Source organism: Pinus tabuliformis, chromosome 9 (assembly GCF_031772625.1).
Source record: "Pinus tabuliformis cultivar Carrire ecotype Pingquan chromosome 9, CPIR1, whole genome shotgun sequence".
NCBI lineage: Eukaryota > Viridiplantae > Streptophyta > Pinopsida > Pinales > Pinaceae > Pinus > Pinus tabuliformis.
This window is the reverse complement of record NC_142307.1, coordinates 753057057-753069784: the sequence shown is the minus strand read 5'-3', so window position 1 is coordinate 753069784 and position 12728 is coordinate 753057057. Positions and strand designations below refer to the sequence as shown.

Below are 12728 nucleotides of genomic sequence, written 5' to 3'. Positions count from 1 at the left end.
GCAGCACTGCATCTGAGCCATTTGGAGACCTATCTAAGGACCCCATTGTCCTCCCTCAAACTCCCCCGTCCATTACATCTCAAGTTCTCGCTCCCGTTCGTCCCAGCTCTCTGTCTCCCATATTTTTCGCTGCGTTCCCAACTCTTTCAATATACATTACCCCCCTCCCTATTCGATTCACTCAGGTATCCTCTTCTCCACAATTTGTAACATATTTTGTATGGTTTACAGGCAATTTTCATTAAATAATTCTCAAGTTTGTGCTAGGTCTCTTTAAATTCGTCGACTGTTTCGTATGATAATGCCTTTGTTATGCATATATTTCGGTGAATCCGATGGGAGTTTTTTGTGTACATTTATTCCAGAGTGACCAACAATGTCGCTGGATGAGACTCAACGGGTGACAGACCAGAGGCCTCGTTATGACTGCCTTCTGTTTGGTGAACAACACACTTCTTTGGTTTTTACGTTTTTCATTTTTCAATAGCTATCGAAGTATTGCTCTTTGCATTCGTTTCTGATTTCAAGCTGCGGTTTTAGATCTGGATGACACATTATATCCCTTGAGTTCGGCAATTGCTGCAGCATGCACCAACATCGCAAGTAACCAATCTTGTAGCTCTGAAAAATTATGCAATTTAGGAATATTTTAAGTAATATTAATTTCAAGATTATAATCTAAATTCAAGCCTAAAATGCGTCTTGGGAAGCTTGAGGTTGTTTGTTGGAGTTGCAATATTTGAATTTCGCTGCCTTTTGAAAACTCAATACATATCTCCAGCTCTGCAACTTGAAGCTATCAGTCCAGGTGTTAGATGGCTCTGGACGAGTGCTTATATTCAATACAGCTAGTGTACCGACTATATTTAATGTAACGGTACCGACTATAAGTTACACTGGCACACACTAAAAGTTGGATCGCCCCTCGCCTGCTTGGCTTTTAGATGCAACTAGGGTTGCGTCCTTTCGTACCTAGGGAATATCTGAGGTTTGAATTGTGGTTGAGGCCTGGTTGTTGTATGACAGATTATGTGAATCAAAAGCTGGGAGTAGAGAGGAGCAAAACACCAGACTTGTGTGGAACGTTGTATAAGACGTATGGGACAAGTATGGCTGGACTCAGGGTAGAAATTCAATCCGTTTTCTTTTATAGATTTCGACATTGTATTTCAGCTTGTAAGGTTAAAATGATCGATTTTTTCAGTTGGGGACCTCCACGGCCAACTGCTATAGATAGTTCTGTAACGTTGCTGGTTTTATAGCACTAGCAAGTAGCTTAAATATGGAAGTATGAGCTTCTTTCATCAGACCATGGTTCCTAAAATGAATTGAGAGCATCTGAGATACACAGTGTACTTTGATTTTCCCATGGCCATTGATGCACTGGCAGTGGTTAGCACTCTGCCAGGAGACCATTTTCGATACCAGAGACCAAACCCTATCTCTTGTCTGTGCTGTTCTAAACCTGAATCGTCCTTTTTCTTGCCACACCAATTATGATGTATTAATAAAATTTTAAGCTGTTTTGGATGTATTTTTATTTAAAAGCTGCTAACATATCGATTTATAAAATATGACAGTTATGGACCTATGCTCAAACTCATGGCCACGAGTTGCAATTGAATTGAGATCCTCTGTGACTTGAGTTTCATGAATTCATTTATTTCTGACCATCTTGTTGGACTTGCAGGCAGTGGGCTTTGAATTTGACTATGACGATTACCACAGGTAGTTAACAAATTTTATGCTCTCTTGTTTTTTAATTTAAAGTTATCTAATGTTTCTACTGAATCACATAAAATATCGCTTATTAACTTTTCTTTTTTTGCTTTGTTCGGAGTATCATTGATCTTTTTCGCTTGACAGCCTATGCTATTTGACTCACTTCACACAAATATTTCTGGAAGTTTTGTTCACGGAAGATTGCCATATGAGAATATTAAAGCAGACCCTGTGCTGAAGAGCTTGTTATTAAGCATGCCTCAGCGGAAAATTGTAAGCTCATATTGATCGCTTCAAACCTTTATATGATTATAACACCTGGTGATGGAGTCTGGGCTTTTGAAAATTTAGAAGCATTCATTTTAACCGTTTTTTAATGTGAAACAGATATTCACAAATGGTGACAAAATTCACGCTGCAAAGGTCCTTAACAGGCTGGGGGTGGAAGATTGCTTTGAAGGCATAATATGTTTTGAGACACTTAATCCTCCTTCACGAATTATTGGAAACAATAATGACCAGGATATGCTTGCCGTTAACTGTACAAACCCAAAGACACCTGTTATTTGCAAGCCCTCAGAACTGGCCATAGAGCTGGCTCTTCGCTTTGCAAATGCTGATCCTCAAAGAACGGTATGAGACTAAAGATTTGGTGGCTATTTTCCTTGAGTTCTCTCATTTCCTTTGAAATTGTGATGCATCATGTAATTTCTTGACTAGTCAATATAGATGTACATCAAGATTTACACAAGCAGGTGAAGAAGAATGGTCATGCCAGACCCCCAACTTGAAAAGTGTCTTTAGTATTTCTAAGAATGGTCATCATAGTGAAAAATGTAGAGCCAAATCTAATATAAATTAGAATTGAGTGACTTAGTTGTCCTTTGGAAGGGCTTATTACAGTAGGGTTTGAAAAAGGAAAAAATGCTGTTAATCTTCTCATATCCAACATACTTCCCAAACATTCACATTCCTTTTCACTAAAGAGGGGCTAGAACAAGAAAATTGGAAGCCACTAGTCTAGTCGAAAACCCTTAAGTTGTGTGACAGTATTCAACAAGAAAAACATGCTAGTTTGTCTGATCACATCTCACATACTGCAAAATCATCCACCTGTCCTCAAACTCAGAGGGGCTAGAACAAGAAAATTGCAAGCCACTAGCCTAGTCTGAAACCCTTAAGTTGTGTGACAGTATTCAACGAGAGAAACATGCTATTTGTCTGATCACATCTCACATACTGCAAAATCATCCCCTTGTCCTCAAACTCAACGGTTTTGTTACCAAAAAGAATAGTGTATTCAGCAATAATCAAGTCTTAAATGCGAGGTGGTGGTTTTGTAGAAATGCTTAACTGGTCCAATCTTCTTTTAATTTTAATATTCGCTTCACTGTCATCATCAGGTGGGAACTTCGGTACGAAAAGAGGGAGCAGACTTTTCCATTGAGAGTATTCACAACCTTAGAGAAGCTCTGCCAGAGATATGGGAAGAAGGAGATGCAAATAGGTTCATGAATGTTGTGAGTGCAAGAGCAGCAGTTGAAACTGTTGTCACTGCATAAATCATGATCTCATGATCTCATTTAATTTGTAAATGATTATGATAATGCTTTCGGAGTCCCTGCCTCTGGCAAACTCTTTTACCTGTTATCTTGTTGGCCTCTGTATCTGATCTTGAGGATCCCTGTCGTAGGACGAATTCGATACGCAGACATCAGGAGATCAAATATGTCAATAATCTGTTTATCAAATATTGGAATAATCTGTTTGTACAAAACAATTTCTTCTTTGAATAGATCAGAAGCTCTGTTAATTCTTTGTGCATTAATTATTCACCAACGGCTTTTCCTTATGGGGAGGTTTGCGCCAATTGTTTTTACATGGGGAGCTCTCAAATCAGGACTCTAGGGAAGGAATCATTAGAAACCTTATGTAGGGTCGCAATCGTTTCATGACACTCATGACTCGTTAGATTTGATTTAATTTAATTTAATTTATATATACACGTCTAGTAAACGCTATAATTGACCAACCCAAAACATTATTATATAATGGATGACCTTTGATATAACGTTAAAATGACCTAACCCACCGCATTAAATTATCGAGTTGTTGTTAGTGTTATTTTTTAGAATTTTTTGGTGTTTTCAGAATTCTTGACATTTTGATTGTGTTCTGTTATTCATCAACTTTGTAATTTTAATAAATTTATGTTAGATTTTAGCAAAATTTACAACAATAATTTCAAAAAAAATCTCACAACTGGTTAAAATAATATTTTTCAATAATTTAATTTTATTTTTATATAATTTTTATTAATTTTTTTTATATAAAATATAATATATATTTAAAGAATATTTTTTATAATTTAATTTTATAATAAAATTGAAAATAAATTTAATCATAAAGATTATATTAAGATATTACAATCTTGGTAAAATATTTTCAATATGGGATACACGATTCTTCAATGAAAACAATCTACCCAAAACAAAACTACTATTTTTAATTATAATATATTTTTTCATTTTTAATTATAATACATTTTTTAATATTTCTATTTTTTCTCTCCCATTTCTTTTATTTCAAACATATTCATGTATTAATTGTTTTATGATTTATTATTTTAAACGTAATCATTATTAATATAATTTTTTGATATGCAAAATTTTAATATAATTTTTCAACTTCTATTTATTTTTATTTATTCCTGAATAAAAATATTAAAACTATTAAAAAATTAACATATCATTTAATTGAAGAGGGTAATATTCTTTTTTATATTTAGAAATTTAAATATAAAATTTAATTATTTAAAATAATTATGATTTTTATGAGAAATATTTACAGTAAGAATATTGTAACATGTATAGATGTATTTTAATCACAATTTTATGATGTATCAAATCTCTTTAAGAGAAATCTTTTTTATATAATGTAAAATTTGGAAAAAAATTTGAGATATTTAACTTTTATAATGTTTGATAAATTTTGTATTAAAATACAAACATTTTAACTATAACTATTTTCTTAATTTTCAATTTCTCTATGTATTATAAGTATAATTGACATTGATATTTTACTGAATATTCGTCATTCAAATTAAAAAGTTTTTTTTTTTATTAACATATTTTTAAATCAATTACATATATCTTTTATTTTAAGCTACAAGTCATTAAACGTTTTAACCATAATTATTATAATAAACATTGTGATATCTTATATTAATATCAAAATTTATATTAATATTCATATTCATAATTTATAGTCGTATTTTTTTTTAAATCATGGTTGGGAAATTTTGTTAAGAAAAATGTGTGCCTCAAATATAGTGATAAAATAAGTTCAAGTAATTCTGGATTCAAGGCCTCTGTGGTTTATTATTTTCGACTTAGTTACCGGAGAATCCACAGTAAGAACCATTTTCTGCCAACGTTTCAAATCCCAACCGAGATCCATGATCAGGACAACTTGAATACTGGCTGAATAGAAAAAGAGCTTATTTGAGAGATTAAATAGAAATGTTGTCTCAGATTAATTAATTTTAATATTTATTTATTTATTTATTTATTTTGATAGTTATTATTAACATTAATCCTATTATTAATTATTATTAATATACTAATTAATAATAAAAATAATTAGTATTATAATAATTAATAATAAGAATTAATGAAATTATCTTGTTCATAATTAATGTTAAAAAGTATTAATACTAGAAAATTTGAATTAATATTTAATATTTATTTATAATAAATTATTGATCACTAATAATTATTATTATTTATTATTAATATTAATTGTAATTCTTATTATTATTATTATTATTATTATTATTATTATTAATTTTTTTTTTATTTTTTATTTTTTATTTTTTTTTCCAGCTGGTTCACGGACCCTGGTCAGTTGATCCGCTACTCCAGGTTCGAGAAATCTGGGTGGACCCCACCCGAAGGGGGTCCACCCCTCAGTCACCACAGACCTAACCCCAAGAGCTTTCGGGTTTTGACCCTGTGACCTCCCATTGGCGAGGCCCCGACTTGACCGATTGAGCTAACCCTTGGGGCTTTTTTAATGTGGTTCACGGGTACTCAATGAGTGGCCGCTACGTCCACGTAGAGAAGCGGGGCAGTTCCACCCGAAGGGATCTGCCGGTCGGCCATATCAGGCCTAACCCCGAGGGCGTCGAGGAGATTTGACCCCGTGACCTCCCAACTGGGAAAGTGCTTAGCAACGGGAACTCGACCATTTGAGCTATCCCTTGGGGCTTTATTATTAATTATTATTATTAATATAATAACTAATAATAATAATAGTTAGGATTATAATAAATAATAATAATAATAATTAGAATTAATGATATTATAATGATCAAAATTAATGTTAAAAATATTAATTATGGAATATTGAATCAATACTTAATATTTATTATAATATATCTTGGTACAATTTATATTAATAACTTTTAAGAATAGGTTACTATTTAGATTAGTAAAGAAATTTATTGTTAATATTGAATATTATTGATAATTATTATTTATTAATATAATAATTAATAATAATAATCAGAATTAATAAAATTAAAATTCATAATTAGAATTCATCAAAGAAATCCTAGAATATTGAATTAGTATATAATATTGATAATATTAATCCTGGAATAATGAATATAATATTTAATATTTATTATTTAATTTATATATAACACATGAGTTAGTACAATGTAAAATGTAATTTTTATTTTTAATTAGAATTATGAGATAATATTGAAATTAGTTAAACTATTTAAATGTATAAATATTAATAATAACTATTATTATATTAAAAAAGATATTTTAATATTAAGAATTAAAGTAATTAATAAGGGTAATTAATAAATTAATTAATCAATTAATGATAAAGGTCATTATCAAAATTAATAATGTAATGATTAATAATGTAAATGATTAATTTTAGTTAAACTATTTAAATGTATAAATATTAATAATTATTATTATTATATTAAATAGAAATTTTAATATTAAGAATTAAAGTAATTAATATGGGTAATTAATTAATGATAAAGGTCATTATCAAAATTAATAATGTAAATGATTAATGATTAATGGTGTACTCAATATTATTATTATTATTATTATAATACTAATATTAATAAACCGAGTTAATTTCTCTGATTAGTGGAAGCCAGCTTCCACTAATCTCCATACCATTGTCTCTGTTGAGATTATGCGGGTGTTTGATAATTTCAAGAGCTTCTCTGATCTTTCGCCTATGGTGTTGCTCTTCCCTAGCGATAATAGAGGCGCTTTCCAAGCAGACATGGTGCTTAGTTTTTGAGGAGTGTTGTGGCAGGGCGGAAGTACGAGACCTTTCATTCTTAATATCACCTCGATGTTCCTTGAGTCTGGTCCGCAGGGAGCGACCTGTTTCACCAATGTAGCTTTTCCCACATGAGCAATCAATTTTATAGACCCCTTTAAGTTGATGTCTATCAATATTATCTTTGACAGATCTCATACCTTGCCTAATAGTTCCGGGTGCTGAGAATTGCGTGCTTATGTTTTTCCTTCTTAGGATTTTCGCAATCTTATCTGTAACTCCATGAATGTAAGGTAGAAAAACCCTACCACCCTCAGGTTGATCTCGGGCCTTAGGTTCATGAGATAACATCCTTTTCTCGGCTTTCTGAATTGCTCTTTTAATCTCATTTTCTTTGTAGCCTATACCCTTAAAGGTTGAGACTAAATGCTTCTTTTCTTCATTCAGATGATCAGCATCAGAAATTCGAAGGGCCCTGATAGCAAGAGTGTTTAGGACACCAAATTTCTGGGCTGGATGATGGTGGGAATCAGCGTGGAGGTAGTTTTCTGTGTGGGTTGACTTCCTGAAGACTTTGTGTCCTATGGAGCCATCCTCTTTTCTCATGATGAGGATGTCTAAAAAAGGAATGCTCATGTTTTCTTCAAGCTCCATAGTGAATTTTATTTTTGAAGAGATGGAATTTAGGTGAATAAAAAACTTGTCAAGCTCTGCTTTACCATGTGTCCATTTTATATTAGTATCATCGACGAATCGCTTCCACCATGTTGGTTTCAAAGGGTAAGATTCCAGGGCCTTCTTTTCAAAATATTCCATGTATAAGTTGGCCACGATTGGCGAAAGGGGGGATCCCATTGCCACTCCAGATGTCTGCTCATAATATGTTCCTTGGAAGGTGAAAACTGTTGATCGCAAGCAGATTTCGGCCAACCTTGCAGTCCCTGGATCAGTAACATCTTTTATAACCTGAATGGCTTCTTCGAGAGGAATCTTGGTGAATAAGGACACCACGTCAAAGCTAACAAGGATTTCATCACGTTCTATCTTCTCATTCTTAGTGAGATTCACGAAGTCATGGGAGTCTTTGATGAAAGAATCAGTGTTTCCGACAAGGGGCTTGAGGATTTTTGCAACATACTTAGCGAGCTCATAGGTTGGGGATCCAATGGTATTGACTATTGGTCTAAGAAGGACTCCTTATTTATCGATCTTGGGTAACCCATAAATCCTAGGGATGCACTCACTAGAGGGAATTAATTTCTTTTTCAATTTATCATCAAGGTTGGATTCCAAAATTGCCTTTTTCACCTCTTTCATAATCTTGGGGATGGGGTTATTGCTTAGTTTCTTATAACTACCACATTTGAGGTGATCATTCATTTTGTATATATAATCTTCTTTATCCAAGATCACGGCTGCTCCTCCCTTATCTGCCTTGAGAACCACAATTTTATCATTGTTACGCAGGGATTTGAAGGCCCTTTGTTCTACTTTACTCAAATTACTTCTGGGAGCTTTGGCCTTTCTCATAATAAGGGAGCACTCTTGTCTTAATGCTTCCTTATCTTCCAAAGGAAGGTTGTTAATCCCATCCTCTATGTTGCATATCATTTTCTCAATAGGAAGGTTTTTCGGGGCAACAACAAATCCGAGACCTTTTCTGAGGACATTAATGACCTCGGGTTCTAAATCTTGAGAAGACAAATTTACAACTTTCCTTTTTAATTTTGATTCGGAGGTGTTGACCGAAGAACCTTGATTGTTGTTAATACTGATTATATCAGTGTTCTCCAACCCTTAATTGCTGATAATTATTTTTACACCTGAGCTATGCGAATTACATTTGTCCACTTGAATGTGCGCATTATGATTGTTTACATCTTGATTGTCGATGGCCGCATACCTATCTATGCTGCCCACAGAGTTACTTAAAATGGAGTCTATTAAATTTTGTTTCTGCGCAAGTTCCTTCAGATTCACAACAACATCTTGTGAATTTTTGCTGCCCATCGAGTTACATTCACTTCGATTCTGCGCAGGTTCTTGCGAATTTTTGCTACCAATCGAGTTACATTCAGCTCTTTTCTGCGCAGGTTCCACAGCACTATGGGAATTAAGATTATTGATCTGCGTTATGATCAGTTCCTTGTTCCAGCTACCGCTGTTCATCGAATAGCTACCTACGTTCTTTGTATTGTCATTAACGCTGCAAATCGAATTTATGTTGCTGTTGCCACCGGCACTGTCCGAGCCTTCAGAAACCCTTGATTGCTGAACTTTCAATGGATCTAACCCTTGATTGTTGTTAAATCGTTTCTGCGCAGGTTCCATCAAAGCGTTGTGGGTATCGTTGAAGTCCTCACTGTCATTGTTGCCCAGGCTCCCTGCGTTCTGCGTTCTACCAATCGCACGGAGATTGCTGGTTCCAAAGCCGATATCTAAACCGTTATTCAGAATGTTTCTGTTGTCACCGGCGCTGTCCAAGCCTTCAGATGAATCACAACCCATTAAGTTTCTTGATTCTACTGCGTCTGCTGAACTTTCAATGGAAATGCCCAGTTTTTCATTTTTATACTGCGATTTATGAAGTAAATTGGACAATTTCTTGCGCTGTCGTTTTTCAGTAACTTGCCCTTCATTAATACTTTTTAGAGTGGCCCTGGCATCAATAACAGACCAGAGATTCTCGCTAATGATGCTGGCTAGCTTTAGGTGTGTTGAGAGCACTGAGCGTCCAAGATTATCCAAAGAAGCCCTAACCCTTTTAATCTCTGCCCTTATTAGAGACATGCTGAGTTGGAAAAATGCCTTGTTATTATATCTGTTATGCAATCTATGATTAATTTGAGAAAATGGGGGAATGAGATTGCTATCACGACAGTTCTTAAGAAAATGCAGGTCAGCTGCTCTTCTTGCTATCTTCACTCTAGTATTTTCGAGTAAAACTATGCATGTGTCTAGGGGATTTAAACTTAGTTATACCTAACTAGAGAAATTTAAAAGCATAACATGCATAAAATAATTGCCTTAAATGAAATAAATTTTATCTTGAATATGCAATTCTCCTCAAGTAAGACCTTTAGGCTTACTCAAGTTGTTGAGTGATGTCCATATTTAGGTTTAAGAGGAGGGACTTGAGAGACGTACAAAGTTAACCAAGGGTGAGAGACCATTATTAGAAGATGGTTGAATTAGTCCATTATCAACGAGTTAATGTTCTTCCAATTGGGTTCAGGCATTTGAGTTCATCCTCTACTCTTTGAAAATGAATTCGATGCTCTATTAGTGTATCCATCATGGTAGGTAATTAGAATGTTACGTGATCAATATAGGTTTGTAGATGGAAAAAAATTTCCAGTAATTCTGCGTGGTTGATAACTCCTATTAGGCATAATAGGGAATGGTCTCATGTGAAAGGTCTTTGATATCGATTCCATTGAAATTCCCCATATTCCACATTAACATAGGCATTTAAAGCAATATCCACCATACGCTTAAGATGAGACAAGCCATTATATTTTATGATAGCTTTATTAAGAGCCCAAAGATTACCTCATGATAGCCGAGTGACATTGGATTGCGAGGCTGCTAGGTGACAGATGGCCGCCATATCATGCCATGTCAACATGGACAATTATGGAATACGTTGGAAAAATCACTGACACTTTATCTTCAATGTCCCAATGGTCTACCCCATAGCTTGAGAGGCTAGAGAATGGGTAAGGAAAGTGTTAAATAGCAGGATGTGGAACGAGTGCATCGTGATGAAAGAGTAAAATTTTGAGTAGAACGTTCGAAATATCAACTAGAGATTAGGCATCCTTAAGGAAAGAGTTAGATCATGGGACGTGCAATGAGTGCATCATGATGAAAGACTCAAATTTTGAGTAGAATTTTCGAGAGATCAACTAGATATTAGGTAGATTTTTAGATTATTTTGGAATCTAACATATATGGTTGAGGTTAATTTTTTTGGCTTTACCTATGTTCGTCCAATTCCACAATTTACTTAAGCTGAGAGCTAGAAATTCAAATTAAAAAGAGAAGAACTAAGCTGATAATTTTTAGCCCTAGATTGTAATTAATTTACGAGAATAGACGGAAACAACAAAATTAATTTCTTGAAGCAAGGTGTAAGCCTTGGTTGTTCTTCCCAACCTTCAAGAGAACAAAATTCTATCATTCCTTTGAAGTGGAAGATAATACCTATACTTAGTGGGTTCCAAACCATCTTTATAAACTTGTATATTTTTTGAAATAATACATTCCATGTGCCGTTCTTGGTATATGAATACATATTTACACATATAGGCATGGTTTCATAATAGGACTTCTAGAATTAACATTTTTTAAAAATAAAAAATGTATGGATGATTTAGATTGAATAACCTCGGAATATTTGTAATCATATACATAATTTAATTAATAAAAATAAGAGTTTCAAAACAATTTTCGCTTTTCAAAATTTACATTGTGTGTATAATTTCTCTTTTCTTATCAAATTACAAATTCATTCTCAACCTTACATAAATTAAATAGATACTAAATTAAATAATACATAAGTCTTTTTAATGGATATTTAAATTTATCAATTATTTAATTTATATAACTCTATTCATTAATAATAAATTTAGCCATATTGTGAAGTGTTGGATTTTGATGGTATACTCAATAGGAATATGTTTTGAGTGGAGATTAATATTTATAAATTTACCAAAGGAGGTAACTCAACCGTCCATCGGTGATTGGGCATTTTGGGGAATACATATAAGTTATAAGTAACAAGGTAGCATAGCTAGCATTCCTTGCCGCTTAGTTTAATTATTGAATTTTAAAAAGTATGAATCTATTTTTATATTTTAACTATTTTTGCTTAATTTAAATATAGTTAAATTAGAGAAACAATAAAAACATATAGCTTTATATTAATGAAAATTGCAATTAAAATTACAAGATAACTCATGATTGCATTATCTACAGAGATTATAATAACTCTATTTGTAGATGATCTATTTTTTATAAATTTTAATACCATATTCGTTCATTTGATCTATTATTTGTATAAATTTGTACATAAAAGGTACATTTTATTGGAGAAAATGTACAATTGTCTTCTAATAACACTCTCATGGGAAAAGACAGATGTATAATGTTCAGGTTGAAGTATTTTAGCAGACAAAAAAAAAGTTTCCAAGGAATATGGTAATGTCATTGCACCCTTGTTTAACATATATTTCTAAAATTTGTAGGCTATTGGTTTAAATGTGGTAGAGGTCATTTAACAACTCACAAGTTATTAAGAATTTGCATTGTTTCATCCAACTTTATTTAATGTTAAAACATAAAGGTATAATGTAACAAATGAGATTTAACAAAATCCTATACCATGTTTCAAGTGTGAAAGTGGCATATTTTCACTTCAAAATCTATTATCTACTTTTGTGTAGGGAAATTCAACTAACAATGTTGTAATTGATTGTTATGATTGTGCAATCAAAATTCTCTTTGTTCGAAGGTTGCAGTTACCTTAATAATATTTTTTTTTTGTGGGATTTATCTCAACCCAAAATTATTAAGAAATGTTCAAGAATACTGAGAACTAATTAGGGTAACTCTTGATAATATGGCACCAATGTCCCATTTTATACCTATAATTTTCAATTATTGACATGGCTCAAGAATTATCT

General features: G+C 32.8%; 1 protein-coding gene across 1 annotated transcript; it reads left to right on the top strand.

Annotated features, from left to right (window-relative positions):
- The first annotated feature begins 376 nt into the window (after positions 1-376).
- Positions 377-3284, top strand: LOC149150885 (uncharacterized). The gene is made up of 7 exons (XM_089442977.1): positions 377-440; positions 541-603; positions 1027-1124; positions 1691-1728; positions 1908-1995; positions 2110-2355; positions 3102-3284. Exons 1-7 carry the CDS (start codon positions 377-379, stop codon positions 3282-3284), a joined length of 780 nt encoding a protein of 259 aa, XP_089299103.1.
- The last annotated feature ends 9444 nt before the right edge of the window (positions 3285-12728 follow it).

Excerpts from the sequence above, each read along its gene's own strand:
- LOC149150885 (XM_089442977.1), top strand. The coding sequence starts at position 377 with ATGTCGCTGGATGAGACTCAACGGGTGACAGACCAGAGGCCTCGTTAT. Across the intron at positions 441-540 it reads TTATGACTGCCTTCTGTTTG|ATCTGGATGACACATTATAT; the intron begins GTGAACAACACA and ends CTGCGGTTTTAG. Across the intron at positions 1,125-1,690 it reads CAAGTATGGCTGGACTCAGG|GCAGTGGGCTTTGAATTTGA; the intron begins GTAGAAATTCAA and ends TTGGACTTGCAG.